Below are 21,186 nucleotides of genomic sequence, written 5' to 3'. Positions count from 1 at the left end.
AAGTCAAACAAGCCGTCAAAGAAGAAGAACATGCCCTGGCAGAAGATGTCAAGCAAAGTGAAGAACCTGCTTTGATTGAAGTCAAAAATCAGAAACTCCTCAAAGCATAGCAGACAAAAAAAACCAGTACAAGAAAACCGCACTACAAACTAGAGCAGAATCAGTACAAGAAAACCGCACTACAAACTAGAGCTGACAGCTGGAACAACAAAACATTGCATGGAAGTTTCACTTCTGACATGATAAATAAAAAAATTGTATCTGAATAAGAGACTCCGACGAGATGCGTCATCCGAAACACACGCGTGAAGGAGTCCTATCCGTGAGCCGTGTTCCTGGCAAGGCTGACATTTTCCACTTTGGGCCCTTTTGCAACAGAGAGGCTCACGCTGGCCGGCCGGCCTCCTGCGCTTCTTTTTTGGGAAAACGGAGCGCCTGCCAAGCCTCCCGGGACACAGCGGCGATTATGGAAGCGGGCAGGAATGTTGGCGCGGTGTGCCCGCTGTTTGTTTGGGGCAGCGGCCTCTCCACAGGGACCACAGTGCCCTAAATATAGGCCCGGACAAGAGGCCTGGACGGCTGCCCGGGAAAAAGGTGGGAGGGGTCCCTTAAAAGCCCCTCCGGAGACACAGAGCGAGCAGAGCACCGGGAATGGCAAAGAGAAGAGCATAGGAAGGGCTTGGCTGGGTGGCCTGGGGCTCCGTCAGAACATCCTCCCCCCGTTGACCCTTCAGAGCTCGGCACGGCTGTGGTCTTCTCTGCTGTCTCCGCTCCGACTTCTGGTCCGAACTCCATCGCCCCATGGAGAAGGCCCGCGGACTCTTTGGCGACAACCTCGGGGGCTTCATGCGCCCCTGCAACGAGCCCCTCGGCTTCTCAGGCAAGTGGGAACAAAGCCACGGGTGGAGGAGAGGAAAAGCAGAGTAGAAGGTAAAGGTCACATTCAGCCCAGTCGTGTCCGACTCAAGCACCAAGACACACGCTGGTAGATTCCAACAGATTTTATTGTACCGAATACCAGAACCTTCTCTTTGGCCCATTTATATAGGGGCTCTCGCATACCAGAGGGTAATTGAGGTTTTATGGATTGTAAGGTTCTCTTCTCCCAGTTGTGCTGTGGGTCAGTCTTCCACCAGAAAAAGCACCAAGACACACGCTGGTAGATTCCAACAGATTTTATTGTACCGAATACCAGAACCTTCTCTTTGGCCCATTTATATAGGGGCTCTCGCATACCAGAGGGTAATTGAGGTTTTATGGATTGTAAGGTTCTCTTCTCCCAGTTGTGCTGTGGGTCAGTCTTCCACCAGAAAAAGCACCAAGACACACGCTGGTAGATTCCAACAGATTTTATTGTACCGAATACCAGAACCTTCTCTTTGGCCCATTTATATAGGGGCTCTCGCATACCAGAGGGTAATTGAGGTTTTATGGATTGTAAGGTTCTCTTCTCCCAGTTGTGCTGTGGGTCAGTCTTCCACCAGAAAAAGCACCAAGACACACGCTGGTAGATTCCAACAGATTTTATTGTACCGAATACCAGAACCTTCTCTTTGGCCCATTTATATAGGGGCTCTCGCATACCAGAGGGTAATTGAGGTTTTATGGATTGTAAGGTTCTCTTCTCCCAGTTGTGCTGTGGGTCAGTCTTCCACCAGAAAAAGCACCAAGACACATGCTGGTAGATTCCAACAGATTTTATTGTACCGAATACCAGAACCTTCTCTTTGGCCCATTTATATAGGGGCTCTCACATACCAGAAGGTGAGGTTTTATGCCTGGCCTGTTTTATAGCTGGCATCTGTTTTTTGTCAGCCGACCGATCTCCAATGTCAAAGATTGGAGATCATGACAGGTTGGTGCTCATCTCAATTTCTAATCCAAAGAGTCGGCGTTGGCCATAGACACCTCCAAGGTCGTGACTGCATGGAGTGCCAATACCTTTCCGCCCATAGGAGCGGTACCTATTGATCTACTCACATTTGCATGTTTTCGAACTGCTAGGTTGGCAGAAGCTGGGGCTAACAGCGGGAGCTCATCCCATCCCACGGATTCAAACTGCCAACCTTCCGGTCAGCTACTTGCAGTATCTATTGCTCTACTTGTATGGAGCTCCGTTCCTTTCCTGCTGGAGTGGTACCTATTGATCTACTCACATTTGCATGTTTTCTAACTGTTTGGTTGGCAGAAGCTGGGGCTAACAGCGGGAACTCTCTTTTCCCTCCTTCCCTCCCTGTCTCTCTCTCAAAAAAAAATATAAGATAATTCCAGCCTGGGAGGAGAAGCAGAGGAGGGAGGTTTTGGAAAAGAAAACATACTGTGGCCTCCAGGCTCCGCTGCTGGCTTTTCAGGGGAGGCCTTTTCAGCTCATAAATAAGGGCTGAAAAACTTCGAGTATATATGGTAAATGTTGCTAATAATAAATAATATCAGATACTGACATTACGATTCATAACAGGAGCAAAATGACAGTTACGAAGTAGCAACGGAAGTAATGTGATGGTCGGGGGATCACCACAACATGGGGAAGTGTATTAAGGGGTCACGGCATCAGGAAGGTTGAGACCCACTGGTCTCTGGGGTGGCCTCTGGCCAAGGGTGGCCTCACTGTCCATTTGTTAATGTATATATTCGCTAACCTGTATGTTGACAGACATGTGATTGTACTGAGCATGTCCAGATGCAGGACTCCATTGTGTATTCAGCATCTACTCACACCTCAGTGGAGGTGGATGTTGTGTGGACTGACAGACAGGCAGACTTCATGCCCCGCTCCCCTTTTTTCTCCCTGCAGGACGTGCCGGGGGGACGGGGAACATCAAGACCCTGGGGGACACCTACCAGTTTGCGGTGGACGTCAGCGACTTCTCTCCGGAGGACATCATCATCACCACTTCCAAAAACCAGATTGAGGTCCATGCCGAGAAGGTGAGCCACATACGCATCCCAAGCAAAACAAAGACAGGATTGTATTGTCAAAGGCTTTCACAGCGGGAATCACTGGGGTGTGTTTTCCACGCTGTATGGTCATGGTTGTGGTGTGTTTTCCAGACTGTATGGCCATGCTCCAGAAGTCTTCTCTCCTGACGTTTCTCTGTGTTGAGTACACAGGGTATCATTCTCCATCAATAGTCCATAGTCTTTTTGTATAGTGGTGGCGCAGTGTGTTAAAGCGCTGAGCTGCTGAACTTTCAGACCGAAAGGTCACAGGTTCGAATCCGGGGAGTGGGGTGAGCTCCCGCTGTTAGCCCCAGTTTCCGCCAACCAAGCAGTTCAAAAACATGCCAATGTGAATAGATCAATAGGTACCACTCTGTTACCTCTATGCAGTCGTTCCTGTGGCCACATGACCTTGGAGGTGTCTATGGACATGAAAATGTGAGTAGATCAATAGGTACTGCTCCGGCGGGAAGGTAATAGCATGTCATGCACTCAGGCATGAGCGCCCACCGTTAGCCCCAGCTCCTGCCAACCTAGCAGTTCGAAAACATGCCAATGTGAGTAGATCAATAGGTACCGCTCCGGCGGGAAGGTAACGGCGCTCCATGCAGTCATGCCAGTGGCCACATGACCTTGGAGGTGTCTACGGACAACGCTGGCTCTTCGGCTTAGAAATGGAGATTGGCACCAACCCTCAGAGTCGGTCACGACTGGACTTAACATCAGGGGAAAACCTTTACCTTTACCTTACTCACTGAAGTCCATAAGCCATACTTCTGTACTGAAGTTCAAAACAGCAACATGCATCCACCTCCACTGAGGTGTGAGTAGGTGCTGAATACACAATGGAGTCCTGCATCTGAACATGCTCAGTACAATCACATGTCTATCAACACACAGGTTAACGAATATATACATTAACAAATGAGCAGTGAAAGGCTTGGGTGGTTGCGACCGGAAGCCTCCCCTGACCTCTGCTCTCTTCCCTCCTGCAGCTGGCCTCGGACGGGACCGTCATGAACACCTTCACCCACAAGTGCCAGCTGCCGGAGGACATGGACCCGGCCTCGGTCACCTCCGCCCTGGGCCCCGACGGCTCCCTGACGGTCAAGGCCCGCAAGCGTCCGGCCCGGCCCCCCGACCAGCAGCCCCTCCAGCAGACCTTCCGGACCGAGATCAAGATCTGAGCAACAGGGGGTGGGTTGGGGGGTGAGTGGGGCAGGGTCTCCCGTTGTATATTTTTGGTGTTGCTGCTGTTGCCGTGTTTTCTGGGGTTGGGAGAGTGTGACTGGCCCAAGGCTTCCATGGCTGAACACGGATGTGAACCTGGCCACTTCATCACATTTATTAAATTTCACTTAAAATCCAGTAACCCACTGTGTTCATTACTTTAAATACCATATATACATGCATACTATATACAGTAAATGTCGCTAATAATAATTAGCATCCTGGGAGTAATTGTTTCTCAAGGTCCATGCCCTTCTCTGGCTGCATCTGCACTGGAGAATAAATCCAGTAGGGATCTATTATTATTATTATTATTATTATTATTATTATTATTATTATTATTATTGTATGACACAGCAAACAAGATCGATATGCTGGATTTCGTTTCACAAAATCACAAGTCGAACACTTCCCAAGTGTCTAGGACTGTGTGATGTATTTTCGGATGATGCTGCAGATCCCAGTCGGGTGGCCTTTTTGTCAATGTCTATTGTTTCCAAATGCCGGCTGAGATCTTTTGGCACGGCACCCAGTGTGCCCATCACCACTGGGACCACCTGTATTGGTTTCTGCCAGAGTCTTTGAAGTTCAATCTTGAGGTCCTGATAACGGCTGAGTTTCTCCTGTTGTTTTTCGTCAATGCGCTTTGAAGATCAGGGGGCAGAGGACTCTTGCAAGTAAAACAAGCAGTCAAAGAAGAAGAACATGCCCTGGCAGAATATGTCAAGCAAAGTGAAGAACCTGCTTTGATTGAAGTCAAAAATCAGAAACTCCTCAAAGCACAGCAGACAAAGAATCAGTACAAGAAAACCGCACTACAAACTAGAGCTGACAGCTGGCACAACAAACACTGCATGGAAAGTTCCTTGACAAAATTGAAGGAAAAGCTGATAAGGCCAAGATCGAAAAATGTATTATTATTATTATTATTATTATTATTATTAGACACAGCAAACATGATAGCTATGCTGGATTTCGTATTACAAAATCACAAGTCGAACACTTCCCAAGTGTCTAGGACTGTGTGATGTATTTTCAGATTGAGATCCCAGTCGGGTGGCCTTTTGCAGTTGACAGATTGTAATTTTGTCAATGCCTATTGTTTCCAAATGCCGGATGAGATATTTTGGTGTGCCGATCACCACCGGGACCACCTTCACTGGTTTCTGCCAGAGTCTTTGCAGTTCAATCTTGAGGTCCTGAGAGCGGCTGAGTTTTTCCTGTTGTTTTTCTTCAATGGGACTGTCACCTGGGATGGCGACATCAATGATCCAAACCTTGTTCTTTTCCACAACTGTGATGTCTGGTGTGTTGTGTTCCAGAACTTTGTCAGTCTGGATTCGGAAGTCCCGCAGTATCTTTGCGTGCTCATTTTCCAATACTTTTGCAGGTTTGTGATCCCACCAGTTCTTTGCTGCTGGGAGGTGGGACTTGAGGCATAAGTTCCAATGAATCATTTGGGCCACAGAGTTGTGCCTCTGTTTGTAGTCTGTCTGTGTGATTTTCTTACAGCAGCTGAGGATATGATCCATGGTTTCGTCAGCTTCCTTGCACAGTCTGCATTTTGGGTCATCAGCTGATTTTTTTTTATCTTGGCCTTAATAAATAATAATAATAATAATAATAATAATAATAATAATTATTATTATTATTATTATTATTATGCCATGCCTCCATGCTGTGCAGTCCTGGGAGTCATAGTTTCCCAAGGTCCATGCCCTTCAATGGGTGCATTTACAATATGGAATGAATGCTCTTGGACCTCACTTTAAATGTCATGGCTCCATAGTTGGACCAGTTGGGGCCCATTTTAAATGCTATTATTATTACTATTGTATTATTACCATAATCATTATTATACCATGTCTCTATACCAATGATGGGCAACCTTTTGCGCTTGGTGTGTCAAAATTCACCAAAAAACCGAGCATGACTTGGGTGGTGTGTCACTTCGAGAGAAAAACCATAATTTCACAATATATATAGTTTAAATAACAAAAATATATAATTGTAATACATAACTGTATTCAATAAATCAAAAACTATTTACTATCATTATTTCCATGTACAACAACCTATGGTACCTCTTGCAGTTTCTCTCTATTCTAATTTCAATGTAGTCATGAATAATGAATAATATAATAATAACATAATAGTAATAATATGATAATATACTACAATAATAATAGAATGATAATATATATATATATATATATATATATATATTATCATTCTATTATTATTGTAGTATATTATCATATTATTACTATTATGTTATTATTATATTATTCATTATTCATGACTACATTGAAATTAGAATAGAGAGAAACTGCAAGAGGTACCATAGGTTGTTGTACATGGAAATAATGATAGTAAATAGTTTTTGATTTATTGAATACAGTTATGTATTACAATTATATATTTTTGTTATTTAAACTATATATATTGTGAAATTATGGTTGTGAAATGTAATGTGCATAATTCCCATGGAGTAAACAACAAAACCACTGGACCACGGGCCGGCAGAACGTTGGATAAGCCGATATGTTGGATAATAAGGAGGGATTAAGGAAAAGCCTATTCAACATCAAATTAGGTTATGTTTTTACAAATGAAGCACCAAAACATCATGTTATACAACAAATTTCACAGAAAAAGTAGTTCAATACGAAATAATGCTATGTAGTAATTACTGTATTTACAAATTTAGCACCAAAATATCACAATGTATTGAAAACATGGACTACAAAAATGCGTTGGATAATCCAGAACGTTGGATAAGCGAGTGTTGGATAAGTGAGACTCTACTGTATGTGTGTGTATGTGTATATATATATATATATATATATACACACACACATTTATATATACATTTATATACACATATATACATTTATATATATATATATATATATATACACACACACACACACACACACAGTATAGTAGTCTCACTTATCCAACATAAACGGGCCGGCAGAATGTTGGATAAGCGAATATGTTGGATAATAAGGAGGGATTGTAATTACTGTATTTATGAATTTAGCACCAAAATATCACGATGTATGGAAAACATGGACTACAAAAATGCGTTGGATAATCCAAAACGTTGGATAAGCGAGTGTCGGATAAGTGAGACTCTATTGTATATCTATGTGTGTGTGTATGTATATATATATATATATATATATATATACACTCCACTTGCCTAGTTTCGAGCAGACCTCACAGTCTCTGAGGATGCCTGCTACAGATGTGGGGGGAAACGTCAGGAGAGAATGCTGCTTCTGGAACATGGCCAGGCAGCCCCGAAAACTCACAGCAAGCCAGTGATTCCGGCCACGAAAGAACACAAGGAAGGGGGGACTGTCAGGCTGGGTCTGCACTTGTTCAAGTATTCAAGTCTTCAGCCTCTTTCCCTGAAAGCCGCCCTTTGCCTCTGGTGTCATGGCGGCCGCGGCGAAGCGGAGCGTGCGCGTGCGCAGAGGAGAGAAGGGGCGGGGTGGAAAAAAGAAAGACAAATAAGCGCCTGCGCGCGCCGGTGCGGAAGAGGGTGGCGGCTCTTTGGAGGCCGCTTCCGCCCGGGCCCAAGATGGCGGCGCCCTTTGTCTCTTCCGCGTCAGCCTGAGCGTCGGGATGATGTGAGGACGCCGGTCGGGATTATGTGAGGCGCCGGGATGGCCGGTGAGGAAGGGGAGGGCGGCGGGGCTTTTATTGGAGGAGGGGGCGGGCACCTGGAAGGGAAGGGCCGCGGCCCTGAGGGGAAAAGAGGCCTTGAGGCCTACGAGCAGGCCGCGCCTCGGTTGACTGACAGGCCAAGGGCCCGCCCCCTCCCCCTCCCCAGGCAAGGCACCTGCAGAGCCCTCTTGGCAGAGGCCCGGCCAGCCGTAGGTAGCCTAGGATAGCTCAGGCATGGGCCAACTTCGGCCTTCCCTCCAGGTGTTTTGGGCTTCACCAAAATATCACGATATATTGGAAACATTGACTACAAAAGTGGCTTGGATAATCCAGAACCTTGGATAAGCGAGGCTTGGAGACTCTACTGTATTATTGTATAATAAATAGTATAACTAGTATAACTATAATTGCATAATAAATAGTATAACTAGTATAATAAAACTAGTATATTATTATTATTATTATTATTATTATTATTATTATTATTATTATTGTCAGTTGTAGTTCACCCACAACCTTATGCATTTTGCAACGTTGGGAACCCAAACTAGTATAATAAAACTAGTATATTATTATTATTATTATTATTATTATTAGTGTCTGTTGTAGTTCACCCACAACCTTATGCATTTTGCAACGCTGGGAATTAAACTAGTACTGTATTATTATTATTATTATTATTATTATTATTATTATTATTATTATTGTCAGTTGTAGTTCACCCACAACCTTATGCATTTTGCAACGTTGGGAACCCAAACTAGTATAATAAAACTAGTATATTATTATTATTATTATTATTATTAGTGTCTGTTGTAGTTCACCCACAACCTTATGCATTTTGCAACGTTGGGAACCCAAACTAGTATAATAAAACTAGTATATTATTATTATTATTATTATTATTATTATTATTATTATTATTAGTGTCTGTTGTAGTTCACCCACAACCTTATGCATTTTGCAACGTTGGGAACCCAAACTAGTATAATAAAACTAGTATATTATTATTATTATTATTATTATTATTATTATTATTATTATTAGTGTCTGTTGTAGTTCACCCACAACCTTATGCATTTTGCAACGTTGGGAATCAAACTAGTATAATAAAACTAGTATATTATTATTATTATTATTATTATTATTATTATTATTATTATTATTAGTGTCTGTTGTAGTTCACCCACAACCTTATGCATTTTGCAACGTTGGGAATCAAACTAGTACTGTATTATTATAATTATTATTATTATTATTATTATTATTATTGTCAGTTGTAGTTCACCCACAACCTTATGCATTTTGCAACGCTGGGAACCCAAACTAGTATAATAAAACTAGTATATTATTATTATTATTATTATTATTATTATTATTATTATTATTAGTGTCTGTTGTAGTTCACCCACAACCTTATGCATTTTGCAACGTTGGGAACCCAAACTAGTATAATAAAACTAGTATATTATTATTATTATTATTATTATTATTATTATTATTAGTGTCTGTTGTAGTTCACCCACAACCTTATGCATTTTGCAACGCTGGGAACCCAAACTAGTATAATAAAACTAGTATATTATTATTATTATTATTATTATTATTATTATTGTCAGTTGTGGTTCACCCACAACCTTATGCATTTTGCAACGCTGGGAACCCAAACTAGTATAATAAAACTAGTATATTATTATTATTATTATTATTATTATTATTATTATTATTATTATTATTAGTGTCTGTTGTAGTTCACCCACAACCTTATGCATTTTGCAACGTTGGGAACCCAAACTAGTATAATAAAACTAGTATATTATTATTATTATTATTATTATTATTATTATTGTCAGTTGTAGTTCACCCACAACCTTATGCATTTTGCAACGCTGGGAACCCAAACTAGTATACTAAAACTAGTATATTATTATTATTATTATTATTATTATTATTATTATTGTCAGTTGTAGTTCACCCACAACCTTATGCATTTTGCAACGCTGGGAACCCAAACTAGTATACTAAAACTAGTATATTATTATTATTATTATTATTGTCAGTTGTAGTTCACCCACAACCTTATGCATTTTGCAACATTGGGAACCCAAACTAGTATAATAAAACTACTATATTATTATTATTATTATTATTATTATTATTATTATTATTATTATTGTCAGTTGTAGTTCACCCACAACCTTATGCAACGCTGGGACCCAAACTAGTATAATAATAATAATAATAATAATGTTATTTGCTATGTGCCCCTTCCAAGTCCAGATCAATCTATCCCAGGCATGGGCCAACTTCGGCCTTCCCCCCAGTCTTTGGACTTCAACTCCCACAATTCCTCACAGCCTGTGGGTGAAATGTCAGGAGAGATGTCATGATCTCCGATCTCTGACATCTCCGGACACTGAGCAAGCGCTGACAAAGAACATATGCCAGCCATAAAACCTCAATGACCCTCTGGTATGTGAGAGCCCCTATATAAATGGGCTACAGAGAAGATTCTGGTATTCTGTACAATAATGATGTCATGCTCTCCGATCTTTGACATCTCCGGACACAGAGCAAGCGCTGACAAAGAACAGATGCCAGCCATAAAACCTCAATGACCCTCTGGTATGTGAGATCCCCTATATAATTGGGCTACAGAGAAGATTCTGGTATTCTGTACAATAATGATGTCATGATCTCCGATCTTTGACATCTCTGGACACAGAGCAAGCGCTGACAAAGAACAGATGCCAGCCATAAAACCTCAATTACTCTCTGGTATGTGAGAGCCCCTATATAAATGGGCTACAGAGAAGATTCTGGTATTATGTACAATAAAACCTGTTGGCATCTTCCAGTGTGTGTCTTGGTGCTTTCTTCTGGTGGAAGACTGACCCACAGCACAACTGGAAGAAGAGAACCTAACAAACATGTATCACATATTGTTATTATATTATAATCACTACTTATGACAATGAATCTCGAACTGTGCTATTTGAGCAGATTGACATGTGATGGGTCCCTGTCATGATCTCTGATCTTTGACATCTCCGGACACAGAGCAAGTGCTGACAAAGAACAGATGCCAGCCATAAAACGGGCCAGCCATAAAACCTCAATGACCCTCTGGTATGTGAGAGCCCCTATATCAATGGGCCAAAGAGAAGGTTCTCGTATTCTGTACAATAAAAACCTGTTGGAATCTACCAGGTGCTTTCTTCTAGTGGAAGACTTACCCACAGCACAACTGGGAGAAGAGAACCTAACAAGAGAATACTTCTGGAACATGGCCAGACAGCCCAGAAAACACACCACAACCCCATAGTGATATTGTGATTCTCTCTCCCTCTGCAGCCATGGACTTCCCTCTGCACAGCCAGCAAGTGCTGGAGCAGCTGAACCAGCAGCGGGAGCAAGGCCTGCTGTGCGACTGCGCGGTGGTGGTGGACGGCATCGACTTCAAGGCCCACAAGGCCGTCCTGGCCGCCTGCAGCGCCTACCTGCGCTCCCTCTTCGCCTCCCAGAGGGACGTGGTGCGCCTCGACATCCGCAACGCCGCAGGTGGGTTGGAACGGAAGCACGAGGCTTTAGAACGGGCATGGGCCAACTCAGGCCTTCCAGGCGTTTTGGACTCCAACTCCCACTCTTCTCGACAGCTGGTAGGCTATTAGGAATTCTGGGAGTTGAAATCCAAAACACCTGGAGGGCCAAAGTTGGCCTATAATAATAAAAATAATAATAATAATAATAATCTCCATAATCAGCCGCTATCAGGACCTCAAGATTGAACTTCAAAGACTCTGGCAGAAACCAGTGCAGGTGGTCCCGGTGGTGATGGGCACACTGGGTGCCGTGCCAAAAGATCTCAGCCGGCATTTGGAAACAATAGACATTGACAAAATTACGATCTGCCAACTGCAAAAGGCCACCCTACTGGGATCTGCGCGCATCATCCGAAAATACATCACACAGTCCTAGACACTTGGGAACTGTTCGACTTGGGATTTTGTGATACGAAACCCAGCATGTCTATCTTGTTTGCTGTGTCAAAATATTATAATAATAATAATAATCATAATACATCACACAGTTCTAGACACTTGGGAAGTGTTCGACTTGTGAGTCTGTGATACGAAATCCAGCATGTCTATCTTGTTTGCTGTGTCATATAATAATAATAATAATAATAATAATAATAATAATACATCACACAGTCCTAGACACTTGGGAAGTGTTCGACTTGTGATTTTGTGATATGAAATCCAGCATATCTATCTTGTTTGCTGTGTCATAATAATAATAATAATAATAATAATAATAATAATAATAATAATAATAATACATCACACAGTCCTAGACACTTGGGAAGTGTTCGACTTGTGATTTTGTGATACGAAATCCAGCATATCTATCTTGTTTGCTGTGTCATATAATAATAATAATAATAATAATAATAATAATAATAATAATACATCACACAGTCCTAGACACTTGGGAAGTGTTCGACTTGTGATTTTGTGATATGAAATCCAGCATATCTATCTTGTTTGCTGTGTCATAATAATAATAATAATAATAATAATAATAATAATAATAATAATAATAATACATCACACAGTCCTAGACACTTGGGAAGTGTTCGACTTGTGATTTTGTGATATGAAATCCAGCATATCTATCTTGTTTGCTGTGTCATAATAATAATAATAATAATAATAATAATAATACATCACACAGTCCTAGACACTTGGGAAGTGTTCGACTTGTGATTTTGTGATATGAAATCCAGCATATCTATCTTGTTTGCTGTGTCATAATAATAATAATAATAATAATAATAATAATAATAATAATACATCACACAGTCCTAGACACTTGGGAAGTGTTCGACTTGTGATTTTGTGATACGAAATCCAGCATATCTATCTTGTTTGCTGTGTCATAATAAAATAATAATAATAATAATAATAATACATCACACAGTCCTAGACATTTGGGAAGTGTTCGACTTGTGGTTTTGTGGTACGAAATCCAGCATGTCTATCTTGTTTGCTGTGGTCATAAAATAATAATAATAATAATAATAATAATAATAATAATAATAATACATCACACAGTACTAGACACTTGGGAAGTGTTCGACTTGTGATTTTGTGGTACGAAATCCAGCATATCTATCTTGTTTGCTGTGTCATAATAAAATAATAATAATAATAATAATAATAATAATAATAATAATAATAATAATACATCACACAGTCCTAGACACTTGGGAAGTGTTCGACTTGTGATTTTGTGATATGAAATCCAGCATATCTATCTTGTTTGCTGTGTCATAATAATAATAATAATAATAATAATAATAATAATAATACATCACACAGTCCTAGACACTTGGGAAGTGTTCGACTTGTGATTTTGTGATGCGAAATCCAGCATATCTATCTTGTTTGCTGTGTCATAATAAAATAATAATAATAATAATAATAATAATACATCACACAGTCCTAGATGCTTGGGAAGTGTTCGACTTGTGATTTTGTGATACGAAATCCAGCATATCTATCTTGTTTGCTGTGTCATAATAAAATAATAATAATAATAATAATAATACATCACACAGTCCTAGACATTTGGGAAGTGTTCGACTTGTGGTTTTGTGGTACGAAATCCAGCATGTCTATCTTGTTTGCTGTGTCATACAATAATAATAATAATAATAATAATAATAATACATCACACAGTCCTAGACACTTGGGAAGTGTTCGACTTGTGATTTTGTGATATGAAATCCAGCATATCTATCTTGTTTGCTGTGTCATAATAATAATAATAATAATAATAATAATAATAATAATACATCACACAGTCCTAGACACTTGGGAAGTGTTCGACTTGTGATTTTGTGATACGAAATCCAGCATATCTATCTTGTTTGCTGTGTCATAATAAAATAATAATAATAACTTTATTTTTGTATCCTGCCTCCATCTCCCCGAAGGGACTCAGGGCGGCTCACATGGGATTAAAACATAGATCAGTAAATTTAACAACATTATAACCACATAAAACAACATCAACAACAATTTGAAACAGTATTACCGAACCGTAATAATTACTGATTCTTTTGTTTACATGCCATATTCATGAGTCAGTGAGATAATATGTATCATCATATGCAATAAATGCATGTTATCAATTTTAAAGCATGCAAAACAAACTAAGATTCTAAGCTGATCCTATGGGCATTCATAATACCATATATACTCGAGTATAAGCCGACCCAAATATAAGCCGAGGAGCCTAATTTTACCACAAAAAAACTGGGAAAACATTGACTCCAGTATAAGCTGAGAGTGGTAAATTTCAGAAATATTTACATAAAGCTCAAATTTAAGATAAGACTGTCCAACTCTGATCAAATTATTATTCTCATTTTCTGCAATGTCAATGTGCTTATGTATCCTTTTAATAATAACAGAGTAAAATAATACATGTAATAATAATAATAATAAATACAGGAAAATAATATATGTAATAATAGAGTAAAATAATAAATGAAATAATAATAATAATAATAAGATCAGAGTGAAATAATCAATACATTATTAATAATAAAAATAGAGTAAAATAAATGTAATACTAGCAACAATAATAGAGAAAAATAATAAATGTAATAACACAAATAATAATAGAGAAAAATAATAAATGTACCATATATTCTCGAGTATAAGCTGACCCAAATATAAGCCAACCAGGACCCTCACCCGAGTATAAGCCGAGGGGGGCTTTTTCAGTCTTAAAAAAAGGACTGAAAAACTAGGCTTATACTTGAGTATATACAGTAGGTTAAAACATAGATCAGTAAATTTAACAACATTATAACCACATAAAACAACATCAACAACAATTTGAAACAGTATCACCGAACAGTAATAATTACCAATTCTTTTGTTTACATGCCATATTCATGAGTCAATGAGAGAATATGTATCATCATATGTAATAAATGCATGTTGCCAATTTTAAAGCATGCAGAACAAACTCAGATTCTAAGCTGATCCTATGGGCATTCATAATATATGAATGGAGAGTTGTGAAATGGCCCAGGAGGCTATCACTGGTCCAAAAGTTGTATGATTGCCTAATCTGTGAAAGGCCCTAAAATAATTGCTTATTCTCTCCCAGATTTGAGATCTGACACCTGGCTTTACAATGCTTTTCACTCTCTGGTTGTAGAGTAAATTTGAACTCCCACTATGGTGTGTCACTCATCTCAAACCCCTCCAGTTGCAAATTCCCCTGTTTTCAGAGTGTTGATCTTTATTTATTGTCCTGGTTTTAGATATTATATTGTTCCGTTTTATTATACCACAGTAATTATATACAATATAATTCAGGGGTCCTCAAACTTTTTAAACCGAGGGCCGGTCCACAATCCTTCAGACTGTTGAGGGGCCGGATTATCATTTGAAAAAAAAAATCTCAGTTACCCTTGTTGTCTTATATGTGTTTTATTGTATCGAGAAATGAGAATTTTTGTTGTTATAAGAAATGTATGGAGTTGCTCAAACCTCTCAATAAAAATTAATTATAAAAAAGACAAAAAATACAAACAAATTCTGGTGCACACTGCACATGTCTTACTTGAAGTGCAAAAGCAACAACAACTACAAGAACAATGAAAGAACAATACAATATTTAAAAATAAAAATAATTTTAACCAACATACATTTATCAGGATTTCAATAGGAAGTGCTTCTGCTTTTGGCCAATGAGATAGTCAAGTTAATTAGGGTTGTTGTTGTTGTTGTGTGCCTTCAAGTCATTTCAGACTTTGGGCGAGCCTAGGTCTAAAATTTATTTATTTATTTACTGCATTTATTTACTACATTTGTATCACACCCTTCTCACCCCAAAGGGGACTCAGAGTGGCTTACAAGTTATCTGTACATACAATATATAATATTATTAGCATATCACAATATTAGCATTATATATTACTATATCGAACTATACCACTATACTGTAATATTATTAGTAATATTATACGTAATATAGAATATATAATTAATATTATTATATGGTATTATTATTAGTGTTATATTGTATTACATTATAATATTATTATCAATATTATATGTATATACAATATATTATATTATAAAACTGAGGGCGGGGGCCAGGTAAATGACCTCGGAGGGCCGCATCCGGCCCCCGGGCCTTAGTTTGGGGACCCCTGATATAATTTATAATAATATATAATAATTATAACATAATATTATATTGTAATCTATCTATATATATAAAAGAGTGATGGCATCACGGCGACCCACAAAACTACAGGCCCCACAACCTCGAAATTTGACAACACAACCCATCATCCACGCCTCTAGGTTGTTACAACAAAAAGAAAAGAAAAATAAAGTCCTAATTAGAGAGAGAGGAATAATTGCTTTTATCCAATTGCTGCCAGTTAGAAGGCTAAGCTCCTCCAACTTGGTCTCCTAGCAACCCAATAAAAAATAATAAAGAACACTAAAAAATTAATACAATAAAATACTATAATAACAGAAAATAACTAAAAATAATACAAGAAAATAATAAAATATAATAAATAAAAATATAACTTACAATAAAATTAATTAAAAAAATGCAAATAACGTCAAATAAAAATTACACCAACAATTTTTAACCAATACCACCACCACTTTGCCACAGCAACGCGTGGCCGGGCACAGCTAGTATGATATAATACTAATAATACAATATAATAATTATTATTATATATTATATTTTATATGTAATATTACTAATAACATTACAATATATTGATACAGTACAATATAGTAATTTATTACCAGTATTGTACTGTGCTAATAATATAATATTGTATGTAAATTTAATTTGCAAGCCGCTCTGAGTCCCCTTCGGGGTGAGAAGGGCGGCATATAAATGTAGTAAATAATAAATAAATAAATAAATAATTATATTTAGAATCTTATATTATCTGCTTTGAACTGGATTATATGAGGCCCCTTCTACACAGCTGTATAAAATCCACACTGAATATGGCAGTGTAGACTCAAGATAATCCAGTTCAAAGCAGATATTGGGGATTATCTGCCTTGGCATTGTGGATTGTAAGGCTGTGTGGAAGGGCCTTGAGTCTACACTGAGATATAATCCGGTTCAGATCAGATACAGCAGCAATATTCTGCACTTTGGCCTAGATCTATGAATTAGCCTCCTGTTTTTAACATTTTATGCTGCATGTAGATTTTAACGACTGTTTTATTGATGCTGATGGTTTTTATTGTTGGGATAATTGTGTTATTGTTTTGTTATTGTTATTATATTGTTGTATCGGGCAAGGCCCCATGTAAGCCGCCCCAAGTCCCTTCGGGGAGATGGGGCAGGGTATAAAAATAAAGTTATTATTATTATTATTATTATTATTATTATTATACAGTAGAGTCTCAGTTATCCAACGTTCTGGATTATCCAACACATTTTTGTAGTCAATGTTTTCAATGCATTGTGATATTTTGGTGGAAATTCTTAAATACAGTAATTACTACATAGCATTAATATGTAATGAACTACTTGTTCTGTCAAATTTGTTGTATAACATGATGTTTTGGTGCTTAATTTGTAAAATCATAACCTATTTTGATTTTTATAGGTTTTTTCTTAATCTCTCCTTATTGTCCAACATATTCGCTTATCCAACGTTCTGCCGGCCTGTTTATGTTGGATAAGCGAGATTCTAATGTATATTGATAATCTTATATTATCTGCTTAGAACTGGATTATATGAGGCCCCTTCTTCACAGCTGTATAAAATGCACACTGAAGTGGATTATATGGCAGTGTGGAGTCAAGATAATCCAGTTCAAAGCAGATAATATAAGATTATAAATGGGTTATATAGCTGTGTGGAAGGGCCTTGAGTCTACACTGCCATATAATCCAGCTCAAATCTGATAATTTGTATTTTATAGGCAGTGTGGAAGAGGCCTAAGTGAGGCCTAACTCTGCCTGTCCTCTGGGCTGAGTGGGTTGCTAGGAGACCAAGTGGGCGGAGCTTAGCCTTCAAACTGGCAGCAATTGGATAAAAACAATTATTCCTCTCCCTCTAATGAGGACTTTATTTTTCTTTTCTTTTTGTTGTATGAACGTAGAGGCATGGAGGAGGGGTTGTGCTGCCAAGTTTAGTGTTTCTGGGATGTGTAGTTTTGTTGTTTTGTCCTAGGCCGAAACGCCATTACCCTTTTATATATATAGATATATAGATCATTCTATTATTATTCTATTATTATTGTAGTATATTATTATTATTATCATCATTATTATTATATTATCCAAGATACCCGCTTATCCAAGCTTCTGCCGGTCAATTTAGCTTGGATAAGTGAGACTCTACTGTATCTATCTATCTATCTATCTATCTATCTATCTATCTATCTATCTATCTATATATCTATAGGCTTGGATGATGGGTTGTGTTGTCAAATGTTGAGGTTGGGGGGCCTGTAGTTTTGTTGTTTTGTCAGTCGCCAGGATTCCATATATATAGGTTACAGCCCTGATGCCCCCCCCCCCCCCCCCCGACCCCTTTCTCCTTTCTGCAGGGCTGGAGCGGGTGCTGGAGTTCATGTACACGGCGAAGCTGAGCCTGAGCCCGGAGAACGTGGAGGACGTCCTGGCGGTGGCCGGCCTCCTCCAGATGCAGGAGGTCATCAGCGCCTGCCACTCGCTCAGGGCCCTGGCCGTGGATGCCGGGACCCCCTCCCCTGGCCCCCAGGACCCAGACCCAGACCCAGCAGGTAATTTAATTATTTATTATTTATTTATTTCCAGTATTTATATTCCGCCCTTCTTTCTCACCCCGAAGGGGACTCAGGGCGGGTCACATTATATACATATAGGGCAAACATTCAATGCCCATATACACATAGAACTGAGACAGAGACAGACACAGAGGCAATTTATTTATTTTTAATTTTAATTTAACCTTCTCCTGGCCACAGGGGGGAGCAGCTGCTTCATCATCCACTGTGACCGCACTTCCTCATTCCAACGTCGTAAATTAGTTAAATTTGCCTCCCCACTTTTATAAGTGGTACCTTATTTCCTACTTGATAGATGCAACTAGCTTTTGGGTTGCTAGGTCAGCAACGAGCAGGGGCTATTTTTTTATTTTATTTTTTAATTGACGGGTGCTCACAGCTCACGGGCTGGTCTCGAACTCATGACCTCATGGCCAGAGTGATTTATTGCAGCAGGCTGCTCACCAGCCTGCGCCACAGCCCAGCCCCTGGTAGGAATCTGGGGCCCCTCCCACCCTCAGACGCCATTGCCTCGCTTGTACTGGAAGACGCTATGGGTCTCTTTTCTTGGAGAGAAAAAACGGAGTATTATTATTATTAATAATAATGAGAGGTGGGTAAGAAATAAAAGTATTATTATTATTAATAATAATACTTTTATTTCTTACCCACCTCTCATTGCAGCTGAAGGTGGGGGTCATAACAATTATTATTATTAGTATTCTTAATTATTATCACAATTCCATGGTTCCATTGCCTCGGTTGTGCTGTAAGATGCTTTGGGTCTCTTTTCTTGGAGAGAAAAAGTGGAATAATAATAATACTTTTATTTCTTACCCACTTCTTATTGCAGCTGAAGATGGGGGTCATAACAATTATTATTAGTAGTAGGATTCTTAATTATTACTATAATTCTTTGATTCCATTGCCTCGCTTGTACTGTAAGATGGTTTGGGTCTCTTTTCTTGGAGAGAAAAAACGGAGTATTATTACTATTATTATAAATAATAATAATAATAATAATATAATTATTTTTATTATATAACAGTAATATTTTTATTTCTTACCCACCTCTCATTGCAGCTGAAGGTGGGGGTCATAACAATTATTATTAGTATTCTTAATTATTATTATTAGTATTCTTAATTATTATTATAATTCCATGGTTTCATTGCCTCGGTTGTGCTGTAAGATGCTTTGGGTCTCTTTTCTTGGAGAGAAATAATAATAATAATTGTATAATAATATTTTTATTTCTTACCCACCTCTCATTGCAGCTGAAGGTGGGGGTCATAACAATTATTATTAGTATTCTTAATTATTATTATTAGTATTAATGATTATTATAATTCCATGGTTCCATTGCCTCAGTTGTGCTGTAAGATGCTTTGGGTCTCTTTTCTTGGAGAGAAATAATAATAATAATAATTGTATAATAATAATTTTATTTCTTACCCACCTCTCATTGCAGCTGAAGGTGGGGGTCATAACAATTATTATTAGTATTCTTAATTATTATTATTAGTATTCTTAATGATTATTATAATTCCATGGTTCCATTGCCCCGGTTGTGCTGTAAGATGCTTTGGGTCTCTTTTCTTGGAGAGAAAAAGCGGAGTAATAATAATAATAATAATAATAATAATAATAATAATACTTTTATTTCTTACCCACCTCTCATTGCAGCTGAAGGTTGGAGACATTATTATTATTATTATTATTATTATTATTATTATTTTATTATGACACAGCAAACAAGATAGATATGCTGGATTTCATATCACAAAATCACAAGTCGAACACGTCCCAAGTGTCTAGGACTGCGTGATGTATTATTATTATTATTATTATTATTATTATTATTATTATTATTATTATTATTATTGTTATTATTATAAGTATGACACAGCAAACAAGATAGATATGCTGGATTTCATATCACAAAATCACAAGTCGAACACTTCCCAAGTGTCTAGGACTGTGTGATGTATTTTCGGATGATGTGTGCAGATCCCAGTAGGGTGGCCTTTTGCAGCTGGCAGATCGTAATTTTGTCAACGTCTATTGTTTCCAAATGCCGGCTGAGATCTCTTGGCACGGCACCCAATGTGCCCATCACCACTGGGACCACCTTCATTGGTTTCTGCCAGAGTCTTTGCAGTTCAGTCTTGAGGTCCTGAGAGCGGCTGAGTTTTTCCTGTTGTTTTTCGTCAATGCGACTGTCACCTGGGATGGCGACATCAATGATCCAAACCTTTTTCTTTTCCACAACTGTGATGTCTGGTGTGTTGTGTTCCAGAACTTTGTCAGTCTGGATTCGGAAGTCCCACAGTATCTTTGCGTGGTCATTTCCCAATACTTTTGCAGGTTTGTGATCCCACCAGTTCTTTGCTGCTGGGAGGTGGTACTTGAGGCATAGGTTCCAATGAATCATTTGGGCCACACAGTTGTGCCTCTGTTTGTAGTCTGTCTGTGCGATTTTCTTACAGCAGCTGAGGATATGATC

General features: G+C 38.7%; 2 protein-coding genes across 6 annotated transcripts in view; both read left to right on the top strand.

Moving 5' to 3' along the window:
- The first annotated feature begins 467 nt into the window (after positions 1-467).
- Positions 468-4,312, top strand: hspb7 (heat shock protein family B (small) member 7). Of its 2 annotated transcripts, none has more exons than XM_062965578.1 (3): positions 468-930; positions 2,795-2,928; positions 3,936-4,312. In XM_062965578.1, the coding sequence occupies exons 1-3, from the start codon at positions 483-485 to the stop codon at positions 4,125-4,127; spliced, it is 774 nt and encodes a 257-aa protein (XP_062821648.1). In that variant the 5' UTR covers positions 468-482; the 3' UTR covers positions 4,128-4,312. The 2 variants fall into 2 exon arrangements, with proteins under 2 accessions (XP_062821648.1, XP_008120039.1); XM_008121832.3 differs by having other exon boundaries at positions 660-880.
- A 3,396-nt stretch (positions 4,313-7,708) lies between these two features.
- zbtb17 (zinc finger and BTB domain containing 17) overlaps positions 7,709-21,186 on the top strand; it is a 39,136-nt gene continuing 25,658 nt past the window's right edge. The window contains exons 1-3 of one of the 4 annotated variants that reach the window (XM_062965770.1): positions 7,709-7,854; positions 11,203-11,409; positions 18,483-18,668. In XM_062965770.1, the coding sequence (XP_062821840.1) occupies positions 7,848-7,854; positions 11,203-11,409; positions 18,483-18,668 (400 nt within the window). In that variant the 5' untranslated portion in view covers positions 7,709-7,847. Of the gene's footprint in view, positions 7,855-11,202; positions 11,410-18,482; positions 18,678-21,186 lie in introns of all 4 variants that reach the window. The other 3 variants (XM_062965769.1, XM_062965771.1, XM_062965772.1) reach the window with 3 other exon arrangements.

Source organism: Anolis carolinensis, unplaced genomic scaffold (assembly GCF_035594765.1).
Source record: "Anolis carolinensis isolate JA03-04 unplaced genomic scaffold, rAnoCar3.1.pri scaffold_15, whole genome shotgun sequence".
NCBI classification, from domain to species: Eukaryota; Metazoa; Chordata; class Lepidosauria; order Squamata; family Dactyloidae; genus Anolis; species Anolis carolinensis.
The sequence above is the reverse complement of the archived record's forward strand: the minus strand, read 5'-3'. Positions and strand labels throughout refer to the sequence as shown.